The sequence below is a fragment of the Myxine glutinosa genome, chromosome 3 (assembly GCF_964187855.1).
Source record: "Myxine glutinosa chromosome 3, kmMyxGlut1.1, whole genome shotgun sequence".
Taxonomy (NCBI): Eukaryota; Metazoa; Chordata; class Myxini; order Myxiniformes; family Myxinidae; genus Myxine; species Myxine glutinosa.
Window position 1 is genome coordinate 108671885 of NC_136263.1, and position 23367 is coordinate 108695251.

General features: G+C 45.3%; 1 protein-coding gene across 2 annotated transcripts in view; it reads right to left on the minus strand.

Moving 5' to 3' along the window:
* EFHC1 (EF-hand domain containing 1) overlaps positions 1-20480 on the minus strand; it is a 97832-nt gene extending 77352 nt beyond the window's left edge. The window contains exon 1 of one of the 2 annotated variants that reach the window (XM_068110223.2): positions 20341-20480. In XM_068110223.2, the coding sequence (XP_067966324.2) occupies positions 20341-20406 (66 nt within the window). In that variant the 5' untranslated portion in view covers positions 20407-20480. The remainder of the gene's footprint in view (positions 1-20340) is intronic. The other variant, XM_068110224.2, reaches the window with a different exon arrangement.
* Between the last annotated feature and the right edge of the window lie 2887 nt (positions 20481-23367).

The window sequence follows — 23367 nt, forward strand, 5'->3', positions numbered from 1 at the left end:
ATTTACAGACATTATTGTCATGTTTATTTCGCAGTTTACAATTATAGAAATTACAATTTTCAAATGCTACATATTGATTGAGATTTTTTTTTTTTTTACAACCATGTTTATGTTTTTTTACATATATTTTCATTTACAGATGCTTTTTCTTTTTTTCATTTACAGACATTATTGTCATGTTTATTTCACGGTTTACAATTATAGAAATTACAATTTTCAAATGCTGGATATTGATTGAGGTTTTTGTTATTTTTACAACCACGTTTATGTTTTTTTACATATATAATCATTTACAGATGCTTTTTCTTTTTTTCATTTACAGACATTATTGTCATGTTTATTTCACAGCTCACAATTATAGAAATTACAATTTTCAAATGCTACATATTGATTGAAGTTTTTAATTTTTTTTACAACCATGTTTATGTTTTTTTACATATATTTTCATTTACAAATGCTTTTTCTTTTTTTCATTTACAGACATTATTGTCATGTTTATTTCACGGTTTACAATTATAGAAATTACAATTTTCAAATGCTGGATATTGATTGAGGTTTTTGTTATTTTTACAACCATGTTTATGTTTTTTTACATATATTTTCATTTACAGATGCCTTTTCTTTTTTTCATTTACAGACATTATTGTCATGTTTATTTCGCAGTTTACAATTATAGAAATTACAATTTTCAAATGCTACATATTGATTGAGGTTTTTTTTTTTTTTACAACCATGTTTATGTTTTTTTACATATATTTTCATTTACAGATGCTTTTTCTTTTTTTCATTTACAGACATTATTGTCATGTTTATTTCACGGTTTACAATTATAGAAATTACAATTTTCAAATGCTACATATTGATTGAGGTTTTAATTTTTTTTTACAACCATGTTTACGTTTTTTTACATATATTTTCATTTACAAATGCTTTTTCTTTTTTTCATTTACAGACATTATTGTCATGTTTATTTCACGGTTTACAATTATAGAAATTACAATTTTCAAATGCTGGATATTGATTGAGGTTTTTGTTATTTTTACAACCATGTTTACGTTTTTTTTACATATATTTTCATTTACAGATGCTTTTTCTTTTTTTCATTTACAGACATTATTGTCATGTTTATTTCACGGTTTACAATTATAGAAATTACAATTTTCAAATGCTGGATATTGATTGAGGTTTTTGTTATTTTTACAACCATGTTTACGTTTTTTTAACATATATTTTCATTTACAGATGCCTTTTCTTTTTTTCATTTACAGACATTATTGCATGTTTATTTCGCAGTTTACAATTATAGAAATTACAATTTTCAAATGCTACATATTGATTGAGGTTTTTTTTTTTTTTTACAACCATGTTTACGTTTTTTTACATACATTTTCATTTACAGATGCTTTTTCTTTTTTTCATTTACAGACATTATTGTCATGTTTATTTCAAGGTTTACAATTATAGAAATTACAATTTTCAAATGCTGGATATTGATTGAGGTTTTTGTTATTTTTACAACCACGTTTATGTTTTTTTACATATATTTTCATTTACAGATGCTTTTTCTTTTTTTCATTTACAGACATTATTGTCATGTTTATTTCACGGTTTACAATTATAGAAATTACAATTTTCAAATGCTGGATATTGATCGAGGTTTTTGTTATTTTTACAACCACATTTATGTTTTTTTACATATATTTTCATTTACAGATGCTTTTTCTTTTTTTCATTTACAGACATTATTGTCATGCTTATTTCACGGTTTACAATTATAGAAATTACAATTTCAAATGCTACATATTGATTGAGGTTGTTTTTTGTTTTTTTTTTTACAACCATGTTTACGTTTTTTTACATATATTTTCATTTACAGATGCTTTTTCTTTTTTTCATTTACAGACATTATTGTCATGTTTATTTCACGGTTTACAATTATAGAAATTACAATTTTCAAATGCTGGATATTGATCGAGGTTTTTGTTATTTTTACAACCACATTTATGTTTTTTTACATATATTTTCATTTACAGATGCTTTTTCTTTTTTTCATTTACAGGCATTATTGTCATGCTTATTTCACGGTTTACAATTATAGAAATTACAATTTCAAATGCTACATATTGATTGAGGTTTTTATTTTTTTTTACAACCATGTTTATGTTTTTTAACATATATTTTCATTTACAAATGCTTTTTCTTTTTTTCATTTACAGGCATTATTGTCATGTTTATTTCACGGTTTACAATTATAGAAATTACAATTTTCAAATGCTGGATATTGATTGAGGTTTTTGTTATTTTTACAACCATGTTTATGTTTTTTTACATATATTTTCATTTACAGATGCTTTTTCTTTTTTTCATTTACAGACATTATTGTCATGTTTATTTCGCAGTTTACAATTATAGAAATTACAATTTTCAAATGCTGGATATTGATCGAGGTTTTTGTTATTTTTACAACCACATTTATGTTTTTTTACATATATTTTCATTTACAGATGCTTTTTCTTTTTTTCATTTACAGACATTATTGTCATGCTTATTTCACGGTTTACAATTATAGAAATTACAATTTCAAATGCTACATATTGATTGAGGTTTTTATTTTTTTTTACAACCATGTTTACGTTTTTTAACATATATTTTCATTTACAAATGCTTTTTCTTTTTTTCATTTACAGGCATTATTGTCATGTTTATTTCACGGTTTACAATTATAGAAATTACAATTTTCAAATGCTGGATATTGATTGAGGTTTTTGTTATTTTTACAACCATGTTTATGTTTTTTTACATATATTTTCATTTACAAAATGCTTTTTCTTTTTTTCATTTACAGACATTATTGTCATGTTTATTTCACGGTTTACAATTATATAAATTACAATTTTCAAATGCTACATATTGATTGAGGTTTTTATTTTTTTTAAACCATGTTTACGTTTTTTTACATATATTTTCATTTACAGATGCTTTTTCTTTTTTTCATTTACAGACATTATTGCATGTTTATTTCGCAGTTTACAATTATAGAAATTACAATTTTCAAATGCTACATATTGATTGAGGTTTTTTTTTTACATGTACACATTTATGGTTTTTAACGTAAATTTTCATTTACGGACGCTTTTTGACGTCATTAGACCATCATGAGATCTAGTCATTAGACCATCATGAGATCTAGTCATTAGACCATCAAATCTGGTTAAATTATGCAGCAAGGGGTGTTGGTATAACCCCAAAAGAGTGGTATACGGTACCCGGCTGGTGCGATTCAAAGCAATCAACTCATTGGTGCACACACTGACAGCTCCTGAGCTATCATTTCACTTCCGCTGGTCTATCTAAAGTTAAAGATCATGATTATAAGGCTGAAGTATCGAAAAGCTCAACTCGTGTCCTTGAGGCAAGGTATAAACACCTCAAATTGCATTTTTGCCCAGAGCTTACAGCCTGTTGCATCATATTGCACGAGATCAACGATAATTTGAAAATTACATTTCCTGAGTGCAGCAAATGACAAAATTGACAACAATCAAAAGGAGGAAAAACCAACAGTAGCCTGCAAAATATGCCTGGTGTTGGCTTAACGCTTAAGGCGGCTGGCTTGAGATCTTAGGGTCCTGAGTTTGAGCTCCTGTCAGCCATTGAATTAACACTAGGTGGACTGACTCAGCCTGTCAACCTTCAGAGGTCGGCAAAATGAGTACCAGCTTACTGGTAACAGGGTTACTGCATCAGCGGCACAGTTTCACCCCCAGATAATGATGCAACCAGCAGCCACAGGCTGCAGATGAACCACCACCAACTCATCCCCCTAGTGTTGTCATAACTTGTCCATAACTTTTTGAGGTATCATGTTATACATACAGTATACACTACTCACAATAACATAGGGATATTGGCAGGTTCTTCGGTGTGGTTGATTTTGTGTATTTCTAACCCTAACACCGAACCTGTTCGGTTCTAACCCTAACAACCCACATACAATGGTCTGCCTATCCCAAAAATCAGTGAAGTGAAACACACACCCCTATAAAAAAAATTAACTCACTCCCACAATATCCTTAAACTTATTGTGAGCAGTGTATCATTTTGGCCCCATCTGACAATGGTTAAGAATCACTTAAGAATAAAAATTATAGTATCCGGATCTGGATCTTCACCAGAATAATCAATTCGTCCTTGTCAAACACCCAACAATGACAACAACGATGGAAGGAGTATCAACAACCTAATGACACTGTACTGGGCCAGACAGTGTTTCATCCAAATGACAGATAAGTTAGTTACAGTCTGTGATTTGTCAAAAATGTAACAACAGAAGATGTGACTAGTGTTTTTTGATTTTGACCTTCAATGCAGGAAATGTCTAACATACTTTCATTCGTACCACAACGACCACCTGGCAAAAAATAACGTTCTGGTATTTTATTTTTGACAACAATAGGGAACACAAATTTCCTGTCCCTGACTTCAAAGGACCTCTGCACGAAACGGCTGTGTGTCACTATGACAGTCATAAATGGTGGTCTGCAAAATTTGGGGTGGTGTTCAAAAGGGGTCTGCGCTGCCAAAAGTTTGGGAACCACTGCTCTATCATACCTTTGGACACTTTCGTTATATTTCATGATGGGTTGAGTGAATAATGGCTACAGCACAATCAAATAGCATGTTATCCTGGGCAGGTAGAGATGAAGGAAACTCTTTCAGTCTCAAGTATTATAGCCTAACAACAGGAATAATATAGTAATTAAATAAATGAACAGGATTATAACTAATGAATTGACATGTGTGGGAAACCTCCACTTGGGAAACTTACACTTACATGTGTGGGGAAATTGCATGCTTGGTCAGGGTCACCCAGATAGCTCAGATGGCAGAGCAATGGTATGGTTCACCAGAACACCTGGGTTTGATTCCTGGTCTGGGTGTGTCATTTTCCTACATATATCAATTTACTTCTTTATAATCCTGTCCATTTACTTAATTGTTCCTACGCCCCCAGTGGTGTTTGTAATAGCGGACATGGATTTGTACCCCCGTTGGAGGAAGACCCTCTTGTGAGCAGGCCGCTGGTGCTCCTATGGTTGGCAGTGAGTTACCCGGATGCATTGACGGAAAGAGATTGGCAATCATACTGTATCTTTGCTCACCTTCACTCCTTCATTCCTCTTTTCTCCCGCCTCTGGAACAAACTCCCTCACTCTCTTAAATCCCACTCCACCCTCCAGGTCTTTAAAACATCTGTTCACCACCATCTCTTATCTTCCCCCATCCAAAACCTTGATCTTTTCTACCCCCGCTAATTTCACCCCAAATCCACTTTTTTGAAATCTCACGCCTCACGCCTCCTCACCTCACGCCTCCTCCCCCCAAGCCCTCTCCCTCCCACACATCTCCCTGCTCTCAAATGTTATGTTTGTGTGCTTCCCCTTCTCTCCCCATCTTGTCTTCCGCTCCCTCTTTTTATATATTTTGTTTGTCTGGTTGATTTGTCTGTCCTGGAAGTCGTTGGTGTCCTTGTGTTTTATACTTCTCCCACCCCCCACCCCCTTTCCCACGCCTCCTCCCCCCAAGCCCTCTCCCTCCCACACATCTCCCTGCTCTCAAATGTTATGTTTGTGTGCTTCCCCTTCTCTCCCCATCTTGTCTTCCGCTCCCTCTTTTTATATATTTTGTTTGTCTGGTTGATTTGTTTGTGAAATAAATGTTAGCTCTTTCACGAGCCTCGATTCAGTATACAAAAAAAAAAAAAAATGTGTGGGAGAATTGCATGCTTGGTCAGGGTCACCCAGATAGCTCAGATGGCAGGTACTGGTACGGTTCACCAGAGGACCTGGGTACGATTCCTGGTCTCGGCATGTAATTTTCCCACACATGTCAATGAATTAATATTATCGTAGTTCTTCCCACGTGGATGAAGACTTTTGGCAATTGATCATGCTTTGGATCTGCTCCTCAACTCGGGACATCACTGTCTTTTAATATTCAAAAATCCAAAAAAAATCACTATAATTTTTTAAACAAAATCACATCTTTTTACAATTACTTGTTCTTCACTTAAACTTTTCTCTCCTCTTCCTTCATTGTAAAGTGCTTTGAGATATTGTTTTTGGAATAAAAACGTTCGATAAGAAATTGATTGATTGATTTCAAGGGTCCATATTACCCCGTCATCCTCACATCGTTTGAAAGAAAACCCAAGGGAAAGGTAAAGATTTTGTTGTAGAACAGGAAAGCAACTATCCATTAAGTACTGCTACATGTTTTTGATGAAAATCCAAGCCTTTCATGAAAAATTCAACATCAGTCAGATAACGGTACATCACAACACCATGTCTAGGTCTTGAGGCTTCTGCCAGGGTGAGATTGTGATGTACTTTCATTAGGCCCAATAATACAAGATGTTGGATTGTCAGGAGTTGGGCTTTGGGAACGCAGTCCAAATACTAAATCCTATATAATTTCAAGAAAAGAGAGAGTTAGCTCTAAAATAGCTACATTTATGTTGAAACTAGAAACACAGTGAACAATTTTACTGACGTAAAGCACAAGGTTGAATGCACGAGGGTCACTTTGAATCCTTGGGCTTTGACACAGAGTAGAAAAAACAGGCTGACCTGGCAGGCTATAAACTTTGTAAGGAAACTTTGGTGGCAGATGTCTACCCTAGCATCTTTAGAACAGATTAAAACATCTCAAATAAACAAGGCCAGGGAGGTAATTGCGCACTTGATGAGGGACATGAAAAAGGTACTTCTTTATTAATTAATACTTTGGGTTCGTTGAAAGAATTGAAACCGCGATGCTCTTCTGATTATTTAATATTGGAGAACTCGAGTACATGTATTATAAATACGGCACGTAATCATCAGCATAATGCTGATTAGCATTGATAGAAACATTCTCATGTGCCGTCAGCACTGCTCTAAAATGTCCGCATTCCGTATCCATGTTTAGCTTCACCAAACTATCACTGTAACTCACCTCAGAACTTCATAAGGGGTTCAATTCCTCCAATTAGCCTTGACCGTATTCCGGTTCAAATTACGATGTATTCCGTATTGTGATGAACAGCATCAAAATGAAATTGGCAGCTCAATGTCTTTTTGGCAGGGGCTCATGCGGCATGCCTCCTTCACGTCTATTCAGGAAGTGCTTCGAGTGCTGCCATACCTTTCCATGGTGGTAATTCCGACCCTCAGGAGGTAATATAGCCGTCCCATCATGGCCGTGTTTGTTCAAGATACATCATGTATATGAGGATGGGCGCGCTTCAGGTCAACCCAGCTGATATTTTATACCGTCTCATCATTTTTTTCAAATTCCTTCTTCTTCTGGAACATTTATAAACAACTATGGTGAGTTGTTTCTAAATGTATTTCCATGAAATGGCCTTTATACATCTTTACAGAGTAAATGCTTCGCAGAATGGTTACAATTCGTTGGCATTTCTTGACGGTGGAACCCAGACACAGTACTTGGTTATCCATTGGCAAATATAATGCCAAGGATCTCTCACCAGAACCTTTTTGGCAATCTCTCAGAAATACTCTTATTTTCTGTGTTATATAACCATGTGCACTCACATTTCATGCTTTCCATCTCTGTGCAAACACAGGGGGGATCAAACAATTATTAAAAGCTCTCATATGCATTATCTTCACAGAATAGAGAGCTTAGTGTTAACCTACTTCTCTCTAAGTTGTCTTGTCTGGGTGTAGACATCCGACTATCATATGCTATGAAGAAGAGGCCTTTCAGCTGCTACCACGCATCTCTACTGAATAACATTCGAGTATTTCCAGGATGTGACAACCCCTAGAAATTTTTTGACGACGTTTGGTTATCATACAGTAGTTGTGTTTGGTTGGTTGAGCGAGTTCGAAGAAATGGCCGTGAATTAGTGAGCGATCTTGAACATTTTCACATGCGACTAACGGCTGTCACTCAAGCAAATATTAAACGTGTTGAACAGCAAATTTGGGAGAATCACCGGACTAATGGACATGAAATTTCAGGAGAATTGGATGTCAGTGTTGTAAGTGCGAAATCAATCATTCATTCTCGTTTGAAATTCAATAATATCGGTGCGACATGGGCAGCAGAATACCTCATGGTTGGGCAACTCTTATGGCCATCGCAACAGAGATCCGGTAACGCTATCAAAGAGAGGAAGATGACTTGGTGAAGATGAGTTTGACTTGTGATGACATTTTGGTCCATTACCTCATGCCAGAATCAAAGTGAGTGGAGACATTCTAATTCTTCGTCCTGGTCATGAAATACACTCAAGGTCCAGCCATCAGCCAGAAAGCTTTTGTCAATAGTGTTTCAGAACTGAATGTTTGTACTAATGTGGAAATACTGTGGAATTCCATCAATGGAAAATAAAACAAGTTTTTCCTAATGGTAATACACACAGGTATATGCACTCATCATTCATAGTCAAGTATGTGGACCGAACATTTGGGTTGCAATAAGTTTACCAATGATGAATATGTCAAAGCATGTGTGTGGGACGTCCTTGAGAAATAGATGAAGTTTCATAAACCTCGGTATACTCTTTAAAGGTTCTCGTATAAAGAGCCCACATTATCCTTGAACTACCTTTGAAGCCTTTCACTTACTGTATGGCCTTGTGAATATCCTATGAAAATCAGCCTCAAATGCAAAGCAGGGATTATAGTTATAAATTGCATTCCTCATGAAATGACTTGCGATGGAGTGACGATCTGTCCTGAATTGGTTGTGGCCTTGAGACATGAATCGACTTCCCATGAACGCCCGGACCCTTGGCAGGCCTCTAGCCCTCTATTATATTATTAGTCCCCTGTAGTGAAATTATACCAAAGTTCAACCCAGGAGAGATACTCGCTTCAGCCACTGAAGGGCGTCTATAAAACCTGGGACATCCGCGACGCTGAGCCACTCCTGTGACATTTACTTTACATGTAGTCTTGAATGGTACGTATATGCTAGACTCACACATATATACTAGGCTCGCTTGCTTTGACTATTATTATCGGTCCTCTCTGTATGATACCAAGATCCTGATATCTATTGCATGATTGTATTTTTACAGGATGATGCCAGAGATCTAATTGAGATTAAACCTACCTATGGGACAAAGTTGTGGACCTGAATTGATTTCCACGACACTTAATCTCAATTAAGATCTACGGAAATGGCGGGACACAAGATGATCAATGTACCGACACTCGGCGCCGACCCACAAGCTGAGGATTTGGGCTCGGTGTTCACTCACTGGCTCAAAACGTTGGAGAACCAGTTCGGCGCCCAGGATGCCGTTCCCACCGCTGAAACGAGGCTGTCTGTGCTACAGACCAAAGTCGACCACCACGTCTACAGGAGCATCGCACGATGTACGACGTACGATGCCGCCGTGGCAGAACTAAAGCGACTCTACATTAAGAAACGGAGCGTGGTGTACAACAGGCATCTGCTCGCCACGCGGCGTCAACAGCCAACCGAGTCGATCGATCGCTTCGCTCAGGAGCTGCGGCACCTCCTCGCGGACAGTACTCAAGAGGTACGGACTCACGAGCAAGTCCAGGACCATCTTGTCCGAGATGCTTTCGTCTCTGGGATCAGCTCTACAAATCTGAGACTCAGGCTCTTGGAGACAGCTGACCTGACGTTCGCGGAGGCCCTACGGTTGGCCAACGTTTACACTGAGGCCCGGGAACAATCTACCGCTTATGACCACGCAAGGGTCGTTGCGGGGACTACTCAACTCGCGCGACTGGAGAGGGCTACCGCCGAGGATACGGGTGCGGACTCGACTACGGCCGAGCCCCTGGCCGCTCCCGAGGTGGACTCGGATTCCGGCCTGGCGGCAGCTACAGCAGACAGGCCCAGGCCTGACCGGAATGCGACGTGTTACTTCTGTGGCAACCGACAGCATCCCAGGTCAGCGTGTCCGGCTCGGGAAGCCATATGCCATTTGTGTTCTACAAAAGGACACTTTGCTAAAGTCTGCAAGAAGGCCGCGCTGGGCACACGAGCATGCGTGACCTTGAATGGGCTTATCGCCGAGCCAACGGACCGAGCACAGAGCGGGGCGCCTCACCCGGCCTTGATGAGCGGTCCTCCTCCTCGCGGGCCCCTGGCTGCACGCACGTCCTTGGTGAGATACACCGGGCCGCCGAAACAAATGGCGCGAACGCGACCGGCCGCAGAGCGACCGACCTTGACTGGCGTTCGAACGCCCTCCTCAAACAAACAAATAGTTCCGGCTTTGAAAGCTCCTCCTGTTGTGCAACAAACGCTGCACGTGACACGAGCGCCATCTGACGGCAGCTCGTACGAACTACACGCTCTTGCTCCAGCACGTGAAAGTACAATTGACTGCGATCTTTCGCACGTGACACGAGCGCCATCTGACGGCAGCTCATACGAACTACACGCTCTTGCTCCGGCACGACCAACTATGCGTTTGGCACGGGGGCCCTCTAGAGGCTCCTCAAACGACCGGAAAACTGCAGCTGGTGTGGGATCCACGCGCGAGACGCGATCTTCTCGCTCGGACGGCGCATTACCTGCCGGATCTTCTGGCCTTGATCAGGCCATTATCCCGCTCTTGGTCGAAGGCATTTTTGCGCGGGCCCTAGTCGACACAGGATCTACGGATAGTTTCATCGATCAGTGGCTGGTGTGTCAACATGGGTAGCCGGTCATCGGGACTATACGACCGATCTTCATGGCCTCCCAGGGACTTCGGCTCAGCACGAAGGGGGAATGTCGATTGAAACTTGTGATAAAGGGACGCATGTTTTCCGATGTACATCTCATGGTCTTGCCTGCATTATGTGCTGACATCCTGTTAGGACACGATTTTCTTAAGCGACATGGACGTTTGGAAATGGAATTCGGTGGGACGGACACGCTTGCTGTGTGTGCACTCGCGAAAATGGAAATTGAGCCTCTTTCGCTGTTCCCCAACCTGACCACTGACTGCACTCCTGTAGCGGTGAAATCACGGCGCTACTCATGAGCGGACGCGCAATTCATTGCGGAAGAAACGGCCCAACTCTTAAAAGACGGTGTTATCGAACCTAGCCGGTCGCCGTGGCAGGCCCAGGTCTTAGTGGTGTGAAGTGAGGCCCATCGCCGTCGCATGGTAATCGACTACTCACAGACGGTTAATCGCTTTACACAGCTGGACGCCTACCCCTTACCGGGGATGGACGCGTTAGTACGACTGGTGGCCCAGTACTCCGTCTACAGCACTCTCGATCTGCGTAGTGCGTATCATCAGATCCCCGTCTCTAGGCCTGATCGCATCTATACTGCCTTTGAATCGGGTCAAAGGTTATACCAGTTTACCCGATTACCTTTTGGGGTGACGAACGGGGTCGCCTGTTTTCAGAGGGATATGGACGACCTCGTTACTGAGGAGAACTTGACAGGTGTCTTTGTCTATCTGGACAATCTTACGGTTTGTGGGTATGACCAGGAGCATCACGATGCTAACCTGAAGCGCTTCCTCGAGGTCACGCATAGGTATCGCCTAACCATGAATGAGGCTAAGTGTCGTTACTCTCAACGCACGATAGATCTTCTGGGGTACACCGTGACCCATGGCTCAGTCTCTCCAGATAAGGAGTGTGTGCGACCTTTGCTCGATATGGCCCCGCCAGGCGATCGAGCTTCGCTGAAGCGTGCTCTCGGGCTGTTCGCCCACTATTCGAAGTGGGTGCAAAATTTCTCCGTGAAGCTCCACCCCCTCGTGGCCTGCGACGCGTTCCCCATGAGCCCGGCCGCCTTGGCGGCCTTCAGGGGCCTTAAGGCCGACATCGCTGGCGCCGCTGTGGCGACGATCGACGAGAGCGAATCTTTCGTCTTAGAAAGTGATGCCTCGGATCATGCGATAGCGACGACTCTCTCCCAGGGGGGGCGCCCTGTGGCTTTCTTTTCGCGGACTCTCACCTCCGCTGAGCGGAGGCATTCGTCTGTCGAAAAGGAAGCGTACGTGATCGTCGAGTCGATTCGGCGATGGCGACCGTACTTACTCGGGCGATGCTTCCAAATCATCACGGACCAACAAAGTGTTGCATTCATGTACGACACCTTACATGCTCAACGTATTAAGAATGAGAAAATCACTCGCTGGCGTATCGAACTCGCCGACTTCTGCTACACCATCAAATACCGCCCGGGGAAGGATAGCCTGGTCGCCGACGCCTTATCGAGGCCGGCTACATGCGCGGGGATCGTAACTTTGGAGGGGCTGCACACTTTGCACGACACTATGTGTCATCCAGGGGTGGCACGTTTTGCTCATTTTGTGCGTAGTGGTAATCTGCCGTACTCGATTGAAGAAATCCGCCGGATCTGCCGTGACTGCGCTATATGTGCGGAACTCAAACCGCGTTTTTACAACCCTCCCATGGGGACGCTGGTTAGGGCTACTAGACTGTGGGAGAGATTGGCAATGGATTTCAAAGGACCGCTGCCGGTGTCGAGCAACTCTCGTTATCTGCTCACTATCGTTGATGAGTACTCGCGATTCCCTTTTGCTTACACATGCGCGGATATGACGGCTGCCACGGTCATACGGTGCCTGCAGAATTTGTTTTCTATGTTTGGGTATCCGGCCTACGTGCATACCGATCGGGGTGCGGTGTTCCTGTCACAGGAGGTGAGAGGTTATTTGCTCCAAAAGAATGTTGCTTCGAGTTACACCACACCGTACAGACCCCAGGCGAATGGGCAGATCGAACGCTTCAATGGGATTATATGGAGGGCCGTCATGCTAAGCCTCCGGACCCTCGGCCGGGGTCTCGATAAATGGGCTTGGTCGCTACCTGCGGCTCTGAACTCGATCCGGGCTCTCCTATGTACAGCCACCAACCAGACTCCTCACGAAAGACTGTTCCACCACCCTAGAAGCTCGGGTAGTATCCGATCTTTACCCAGCTGGCTCGCTGAGCCGGGGCCGGCTTATCTCAAACGAGCGGTGCGCGCGAGCAAGTACGACCCCTTTGTGGATAAGGTGCAGGTACTCCAGGCTAATCCCGAGCATGCTCGTGTGCTGACGGCAGATGGACGCGAGTCCACTGTCTCCGTACGCCATCTCACCCCTTGTGGGGTCATCGACCCTTATAGGGATGTCGACGAACCGATCTACGAGTCTATGGACTCTACCGAAGCTTCCTCTATGGAACCTTTGCCGTCACGTCTGTCGTCACCTACACCCCTGCCTGAAGGCTCTGAGGTGCCCCCTCCGACACCTGCCTCCAGCGGCTACTCCGACGCAGGGGACTCCGGGCTCGGGGATGCCGTACCCGGTAGTTTCTGGACACGGGCTGGCAGGGTAGTTCGCCACCCCGACCGCTACGGGTGGACCGACTGACATGGAATGACGTACCCCAATCAATTAATGCTGACGCACGCTTGCGATCTGCCTAGCGGCAGTATAGTTCTAACGGCGGGGAGAATGTAGTGAAATTATACCAAAGTTGAACCCAGGAGAGATACTCGCTTCAGCCACTGAAGGGCGTCTATAAAACCTGGGACATCCGTGACGCTGAGCCACTCCTGTGACATTTACTTTACATGTAGTCTTGAATGGTACGTATATGCTAGACTCGCACATATATACTAGGCTCGCTTGCTTTGACTATTATTATCGGTCCTCTCTGTATGATACCAAGATCCTGATATCTATTGCATGATTGTATTTTTACAGGATGATGCCAGAGATCTAATTGAGATTAAACCTTCCTATGGGACAAAGTTGTGGACCTGAATTGATTTCCACGACTTCCACTACCCGGTGCGGACTATATGTTTGCTCTCCATCTGTCTATCTATCCGTCCGTCCATCCCACTTGTGCTTTCCTGCACTTTTTCCCCATATTTTTCAACGTATTCAACTGAAACTTGGTACATGGCTTTATTATAAGTTACAGAACAAGTTTTTGTTTCGAGGCGTTTCGTCAATTTTTCACGGACTTATGTCCTTTTTTAATTTGGAAAATAGCATACATTATACATTATAGGCGACATGGGCCAGTTTTCAGCTGCCCTCACTCCACCCCACTGCTTTACACTGATTGGGTGAACAGCTGGCCTGACTCCACCCCACTGCTTTACACTCATTGGGTGAACAGCTCGTCTGACTCCACCCCACAGCTTTACACTGATTGGGTGAACAGCTGGCCTGACTCCACCCCACTGCTTTACACTGATTGGGTGAACAGCTGGCCTGACTCCACCCCAAATGAAGCAGCACAGATTGGCAGGCCTCAGGCCATACGACTGGGTGATATTAGAGTCCCTGTATATAGAGAGTTGTGTCAACTCAAATTTGGACGCCATTTTGTGTCTAAGTGTGTCGGATTAGATATGCATGTACATTCGCGATATGGGGTGATATATTCTAAACCTGCTAAAAAAAAATTTACTACACATATTTAGTCTTATTATTACATACAGGTGATATTTGTTTTGTCAAAAACTCAGCTATTGCCGTGAAAAAGAGCTGTGTGGTGATATTAAAAGTGGTATGGCAATGCATATTACAAGCCAACACTGCATATAAGAGCTAACATTATAAGTAAGACAAACCAATGCTGTCGTTCTCTGAATTTTAATAATTTTTAGAAAGGAGTGTGGTGGGCATATCCAATATTTTTTAAAGGGTGCCGAGAGCAATTCCGGTGTAGGACTTCCAGCCGACATATAGTCTAACACACTTAAAACAAATTCTGTACGTGGTATTGCCATATTTCTATAGTGTACAACTTTAGTTTTATCGACATTTATATTCAATTTCCATTGTAATGATTTAACAAGCTGCAAATCAGCTTCTGTCTCTGACATAAGGAAAACGTCATCGGCATCTAGTAAGATTGAAACGTTCATTTATTACTACACCCTTGCCCAGAACTCTGATGGATATTGCCTGATCGATTGATATGTTTCATAGCTGGCGACTTAATTAACACTTAATTTTCGACTGCGCCAAGCCGTAATTAAACAGAGAAAAAACTTTTAAAAATACCTGCAGTGTGCACGGTTCGTCTAGTCGAACAGATATGGAAAAGCACAGATAAGACGTCGTATTCACCATAACTTGTTTAATTTCACCAGGAACACGATGAGGCCAACACAGTAAACATTCAGTACAAAACTTGGTTCATACATTCAGTACAGAACATGATTCATACATTCAGACCGTAAGAAAACTCTGCCCGTAATACAACACTCTGACCAGACCAACACTTCATCCCACTACGTTCACTCCTCACAAGTGAAACTCATCACTACTCCGTTCACTCCTCACAAGTGAGACTCATCACTACTCCGTTCACTCCTCACAAGTGAGACTCATCACTACTCTGTTCACTACTCTCATATTGTATGTTTTGGGAACGATAGCTGTCACCAGGTTAAATATATAGGGATTGTCCAATGTGCAAAATCTTCCATCACTACAATTTGGCCATAAATCCCGGGGTGGGAAATATTTGAGCAAATATGCCACAAGACGCATGAGCACTGTACAAAGCAAACAATAACTCGTCAAATTTTGGACGTATGTATGACTGCACAACCCGCAAAAAAATTGAGCAGGTCCCCCCCTAAAATTGCTTTTATGATTGCCGATTAGGCTAAAGATTTTAAACCAAAAAAATAACTTGCCTCGGAATAAGTTTTGAATGGACGGACAGACAACTGAAAACAAAACGGACCATGGGTTTCCCACCCCTATAAAATCAAAATTAATTCCCTCTGAAAAAGTACAGTGACATTGCCCGCAGACTACCCAACCGCAGACCAGGCAATGTCACTGTACCGGGACATTTCATCAATCAATGACAATATGCGGTCCGCTAGGACTACCCGAAAAAAATTGAGCAGGGTTCTTCCCACGGAAATGCATTTTTGGTCAGCTCCTTGAAGATTATAAACAAACACAAATCACTTCCCTTTAAAAGGGTTTTCAACGGACAGACAACCAAAAAAAAACCGAGCAGATAGAATTGCTTTTGAACATCGATCATCAAGTGGCGTGAGCCTACCTGGCAGAGTCTCGAGGAGTCGATCGCTTTCCAGCTCTTTCGTCTGAATTTCGCTTCCCAAATTTGTCTTCTGACTTTATCACTTGGAAATCTATACATCTTATATTTCCCAGATTGGTTTGAACAACCAAAAGCAGAACAACCAGTCATTTTGTTTGGCAATAAACAACATTCCCGTACCAAGCTGACGTTCACGCACGGTGAAGTTAGACACAAAATGGCGCCACGAAATCACGTGACCAGAAATCTCGGGTCAGCGCATGGCGCAACTCTCTTTATACAGGGACTCTAGGTGATATTATTCCAATGCTCCAGTGCAATTGGAATTATCCCAGGTATCCACGATGTATTATATATGCACATAAGCCGGATGCATGTTTTGCTTCATGTATGTACATCGGGTTATTTTTAGCCCGTCCTCTGTGCAGCGGAGATGGGGTTTTGCAATTCACTTCTGTGTGTCTGTCTGCTTGTGACGTTGTGTGTATGCGTGTGTGTGTGTGTGTGTGTGTGTGTGTGTGTGTGTGTGTGTGTGTGTGTGTGTGTGTGTGTGTGTGTGTGTGTGTGTCCAAGCCATAACATTTTTACTATTTCAGCTTTTGTCATAAAATTTTCAACAAGGCATCATTATGAGAAAATGGAGAAGATACATTAATAATTTTGTCAAAAGGTCAAAAGGTCAACATCACATAAAATTGCCATTTTTTATCCAATTGACCTGAAATTTTTGGAATTTGCATATTGGTTCACTGAATTGGTTCACCAATAAAAAGCTAGAAGCCGATTGGGTTTTTTTTTTTGATCAAAAGGTCAAAGGTCAAGGTTGTATAAAAGTCAATTATCATCTGATTGACCTAAATTTTTAAGAATTTGCATGTTGACGCTGTGTTCTATGGTGATAAATAAAGCCTCTATCTCCTTAACTGTAACTCAACATTATCTTGTTGCAGTGTATATTGAAGTACTGCATATAGTGTTGCGGTTTTGAGAACCCACACTTGTAAATAAATATAACATCATTAAAGGTTAAAGGTAGCACCCCATAGGTAGGCCACAAGCAACACGTAGGTCACCATAGGACGTCAGTTATTTCATAGTCTGTGTTAGATAAGGCCATCCCCAATAGTTGAATCTGCGTTGCGTCAATCAAATAAGAGTAGGCCCTTCCGTCCATTTTTGCAGCCTCCCTCCAAGCGACACCATTAAGTGCGCTCCCCAGTCTGTGCCACATGGCCCCTCCCAATTTGGTACGCTCCTTGGCCACAACCTTCGCTGCCCTTGAGCTCGCTCAACGCCGCCATAAGCCACGAGGTGAAGCCCGGAGAAAGGGGGCGGAGCACCAGGGAGGAGGTGTGGCCACGTCACCCAGCCGTCAGGGCGGGGCCGGTAAGCCATAACCAGCCATCCAGGGCTGGAGTGACATTGCCTGACAGGGCGTGGTTGGGGCTTGCGGAGCGATCGCTGGCTTGACTTATAAAAGCCAGCGCACAAAGCCCTCGTGAGGACTTATCGTTGTGCAAGGAGGACTTATCGTTGTGCGAGGAGGACTTATCGTTGTGAAAAGGACTGTGTGAGGAGGACTCTCCTAGGAAGCTTGTGCTGAAAAGGACTGCTGCGATTTGAAGAACTGTGCGAGGAGGACTTATCGTTGTGGAGAGGACTGTCGTGATTATGGAGGACTCGCGAGTATAAGGACCTACGCGCTTGATCAACGAGGGCTCGCTGGCATTGGCATTTCAAAGAGACGCGCTGTGGAAACCCGCTGTACTAAGGGCGAGCGCGCGGCACGCATTGCCACGAACTGCAGCGTGCAGGACATTGGGGAAAGGGTCGCTTGGAGCGAATAGTGCGCATATTACGTACGCCAGTATACCAGCCTTCCCCCGTCATTATAAATTGTCCGCTCGCGTTACGCTACACGGAGAGCTGCCTGCCGGGTTTCGTCTGCTGGACCGGAGCCGGACTGGAGCCTGGACACCATCGCCGGACCTTCCACCCTACCATCTGCAATCCCCGTGTGAGTGTCTGTGTGTGAGATTTTTTTTTTTTTTTTTTTTTTTTTTTGTATACTGAATCGAGGCTCGTGAAAGAGCTGACATTTATTTCACAAACAAATCAAACAGACAAACAAAATATATAAAAAGAGGGAGCGGAAGACAAGCTGGGGAGAGACGCGGAGGCACACAAACATAACATTTGAGAGCAGGGAGATGTGTGGGAGGGAGAGGGCTTGGGGGGAGGAGGCGTGGGAAGGGGGGGGGGGGAAGTATAAAACACAAGGACACCAAGGAGATGGGCCCGTTTGTCCAGGGAATAAGTTAAGACTGTAGTTAAGGCTGCCCTGTGTACTTTTCCTTCCTCTTTCTTTCTTGTACATTCCTTTCGTTTCCTCTTATTCTTGTACAAAGTGTAATAAATTGCTCTGTTCTTCCTGTTCTTTCTGGTTTCTCCTTAATCCGATCGTCCTAGTCTTTTCTCCATTGGGTAAACGTGGCACGATCGGAACCGCCATAATCGGGTCTAGTCACTTGTTAACAGCTCGGATCGTGGATCGCTATCCACTCGGCATTCCCATCCATATCCGTGATTCGAGCGGGAGTTATTCCCTCGTTTCCGGTCGGCGTTAGTACTTAGGTAGTAGCGAATCCCTAGGCCTAACCAACCCTACCTAACGCCGCGCCGGGAAGGACGTTATAACTTCCAGGGTCGCGTCGGCCAGATAAGAGGACAAGGGGATTAACCCCTCCCACCCCCCTTGATAAGGGGAGAGCCGACGTTTGAGATCCGTAACAATATATTTCTTTCAATTTTTAAATGATCTTTAAAATCATTATTTTAATAAAATTGAAGCATGAACTTCAACAATGAGCGGGGTATCATGTTTTGCAAACTCTCTAGTTATTATTATTATCATTATTATTATTATTATCATTATTATTATTATCATTATTATTATTATTATCATTATTATTATTATCATTATTATTATTATAAGACAGATGTTCACATTGTCCATTGAAGAGAATGATATCGGTTGACTGACCCACAATGATACAATTTACATAATGGTTCATTCCCTGGCTTTAACGCCTTGCAATGGAAGGTAAATTAACTCATACCAACGAACACACACACAATCAGAATGAGATACATTTTCCCCATCTTGGTGCTCTCCCAATCCACATGGGGTGTTCCATGCATACCACAACCACCCCAACACCACTACACTGTGACTCAACACCTAAAAACAGACTGATCTGATCTGGTGGCGTGTTCCGTTAGAAAGTTGCTTGCTATCGCTTGCCAAGCCAGCCGTTCTGTCCTATCCGCTCTGCAAGACGCTTGGGAAGCGGTAATCGAGCTGCTTGCGAACGAAACACCTTGGCCTGTTAGAGAAAATGGCCGCCGTAGTCGAATTCAAAAGGATTGGTGGCTTTTCTTCACATTGTTATCACAGAGGACGATATTGAAACGTGCATTTCATATTTTATTGTTATTTCTACTTTTCATCCTAATTCTTTAAAATTTACAAACAGGCAACACCCGTCCACCCCTCCCCAAAATGCACAGTGGAAGGGTCTATAGATAAGCTTGGTGGGGGGTTCCTCCATCTGACTGCCCAATTATTTATCTTTATTTCCCCCCTCCTCGTACTCTGTAGCCGCTGATAACACATACATGTTGTTAAGCATAACATGTTGTTAAGCGGTTTCCGAGCACTCCGTTCCGTTGGAGTGTTCGCTTCAGCCCCTTGAATCAAGCAAGCCGCTTGCGAACGGAACACCCCTGAGATACCATACTGTATTACAGAACGTCGGTGTTGTTTGTTGTCGAAGCAGTTTCTTGGCGAGGGAATACACTGGGTGCTTTGCCATTGCCTTCCCATCAGTAGTTAGGACAGGGATTAGTAATTTGTTCAGGGTGCCGGCGATAGCTTGCCGACTTTTCGCCAAGGTCACCGTGGGGATCTTTAACGTCAACCAACTAATGCTAACAGGCGGGACGCCCAGGATAACGTCCATCCGAGGGACGACACACACATTGATGAATCACCCTGCCTGTGAAAGTGAAACACCAGGACGGCAGTTTAAATAGCTGGGTCTGGATTAGAACCCAGAACAGAAAGCTTAAAACTAAAATCGAGCGTGCTTACCTCGAGGCCATCTTGCCAGCGTAACAATACCCGAAACAGGATATAAGTTAAAATGACGTAAATAAATACAGTACACGTTACGGTAATATCACAACTGTATCTCCCTATCCCTCCCAGGTTGCTCACGCATCGGTTTCTGAATGAATGTCCCGGGAGGAAAGGCAATATGAGATCGAGACGTGGCCCCTCCATTGCGGCTTCTGTTGCCGAGCAACATACGCAAACGTAACCAGCGCAACGACGCGAAATAAAAACCACTTGTAGCCCCTACGTCTACACCTTCAGCGATACTTTTATTGTTATGATGTTGCAACTGATATATATATATATATATATATATATATATATATTTATATATATATATATATATATATATATATATATATATATATATATATATATATATATATATATGAAGGAACTGCGCTCCAACGCGCGCGAGTCGAAAGAATTGACGCGACCAAAGACGGAATTCGTCCGAGTTGCTTTATTGAAACAAAACAGCTCAGGTATTCTGAAAAAAGCCCGTTTTTCGGGCAGCAATATATATACACATTTATGTCGGGAAGTTTGCCCGGCAAAAGCTATACCGGGTCAAGGGCGAGCCTTGGAAAGGCGAGTCTGGACCTGCCCGGGCGTGTTTGGCTGCGGCCTGGCAAGTCGAGGCTGGGCGTGGCCGGGCGCTCTGGGCGAGCCCTGGAAAGGCGATAGCGGGCATGCCCGGACGCTCTGGGCGAGCCCTGGAAAGGCGATAGCGGGCATGCCCGGACGCTCTGGGCGAGCCCTGAAAAGGCGATAGCGGGCATGCCCGGCCGCTCTGGGCGAGCCCTGGAAAGGCGAGAGCGGGCATGCCCGGGAAAGACGAGACCGGGCGTGCCCGGGAGGTTCGGGCGTGCCCGGGAACAGTGAGTCCGGGCATGCCCGGGAGAGGCGCGTCTGGCCGTGTTCTGGCCGGTGCAAGGCGATTGTGTGCATCCAGCGGTAACCGCTACACACGCCCCTCCAGAATCGACCTGTACCAGCAGGGTCAATTTAAGGGGGGTCCGGATGACCCGGCCGAAGCGACCCCTGGAGGGTCGTGGGGAGGGGTCCGACGTGGTGGTGGGTGGTCGAGCGGGGGGGACTGTGGACGGGGGGCGGCCTCGCCGCGGAGGAAGGGCCAACCGTGGTGGTCGGTCGACGTCCATGTGCGCCGGTTTGAGGCGGTCCACAGAAATCCGGTCCGGCCGGCCGCCGAAGTCGACGATGAAAGACTTGTCGCCCCGTCGCAGGACCCGGAAGGGCCCGTCGTACGGCGGCCGGAGTGGCCCCCGGTGCGCGTCATGACGCACAAAGACGTACTCCGCTGTGTGAAGCGCCGGGGGGACATAGGACTGGGGGCCACCGTGGCGGGATGTCGGCACGGGGGCAAATCGTCGGGCGGCCTCCTGGAGGTCCGAGCGCTGGCGAGCGGCGGACCAGGGACTGGTAGCGTCGGGCACGAATTCACCCGGGACGCGGAGCGGCTGGCCGTAGACGAGCTCGGCGGCGGACGCCTGGAGGTCTTCCTTGGGGGCCGTGCGAAGGCCCAAAAGGACCCACGGCAGCCGGTCGGCCCAACCGTCGTCCTGAAGGCCGGCCATGAGTGCGGCCTTCATGGAGCGGTGAAACCGCTCGCACAACCCGTTGGCTTGGGGGTGGTAGGCCGTGGTGCGGTGCAGCGTGACCCCCAACGAACGGGCGACCGCGCCCCAAAGCTCAGACGTGAACTGTGGGCCGCGGTCGGACGAGATGTCCGCTGGTGCGCCGAAGCGCGCGACCCAGGTGGCGATGAACGCCTGCGCCACGTCGGCGGTGGTGGTGGAGGCGAGGGGCACAGCCTCCGGCCACCTGGTGGTCCTGTCCACCATGGTGAGCAGGTGGGTGAACCCCCGCGAGGGGGGCAGGGGACCCACCAGGTCCACGTGGACGTGGTCGAAACGCCGTTCAGGCACGGCGAAAGGTGCCAGCGGGGCCTGGGTGTGGCGGTGGACCTTGACCCACTGGCAGGCCGTGCAGGCGTTGTCCCAGTCGCGGATGTTTCGTCGAAGGCCGTGCCAGACGAAACGCGCCGACACCAGCTTCTGAGAAGCTTTCCGGCCCGGGTGAGAAAGGCCGTGGATGGAGGCGAAGATGCGGCGCTGCCAGGAAACGGGCACGATGGGGCGAGGCTGGCCCTGGGAGACGTCGCAGAGCAGGACGGTGCCCGCGAAGGGAATGTCGGCCAGGCGGAGGCCAGTGTCCGCCGCACGGAGTGCCTGCACCGAGGCGTCGGTGGTCTGGTCGGCCGCCATGAGCGCGAAGTCCACGCCGAGGTGGACCGCGTTCGCGCTGGCCCGAGAAAGACAGTCGGCCACGGCGTTGTCTTTGCCGGCGACGTGCCGGATGTCCGTGGTGAACTCCGACACGGCGGAGAGGTGGCGCTGCTGGCGGGCCGACCACGGCTCCGTGACCTTAGCCATTGCGTAGACCAATGGCTTGTGGTCGACGAAAGCCGTGAACGGGCGGCCCTCCAGGAGGTGTCGGAAATGGCGAACGGCCAGGAATAGCCCGAGCAGCTCGCGGTCGAACGTGCTGTAGTTTAACTCGTTCGGCCGGAGTTGCCGGCTGAAAAAAGCGAGTGGCTGCCAAACCCCGTCCACCCATTGCTCATGGACGGCGCCCACCGCGTAGTTGGAGGCGTCCGTAGTGAGGGCGATGGGCGCGTTGAGCACCGGGTGAGCCAGCAGCGTTGCGTCGGCGAGGGCCCATTTGGCGCTGGCGAAGGCCGCGTCCATGGCCGCGGACCAAACAATGTCATGCTTGGCCGGCTTGCCCCGGAGGGCCTCGTAAAGGGGCCGCATGAGCTGAGCAGCGCGGGGCACGAATCGGTGATAAAAATTCACCATGCCGAGGAACTCTTGGAGGGCCTTGATGGAACGGGGACGCGGGAACGTGGTGATGGCCTCGACCTTGGTCGGCAGTGGCACGGCCCCGGTCTTGGTGATGCGGTGGCCCAAAAAGTCAACGGTCGTCGCGCCGAAGTGGCATTTGACCGGGTTGACAATTAAGCCGTGCTCGCTGAGGCGACCGAACAGTGTTCGGAGGTGGAGGAGGTGCTCGGCGCGGGACGTGCTGGCGACGAGAATATCGTCC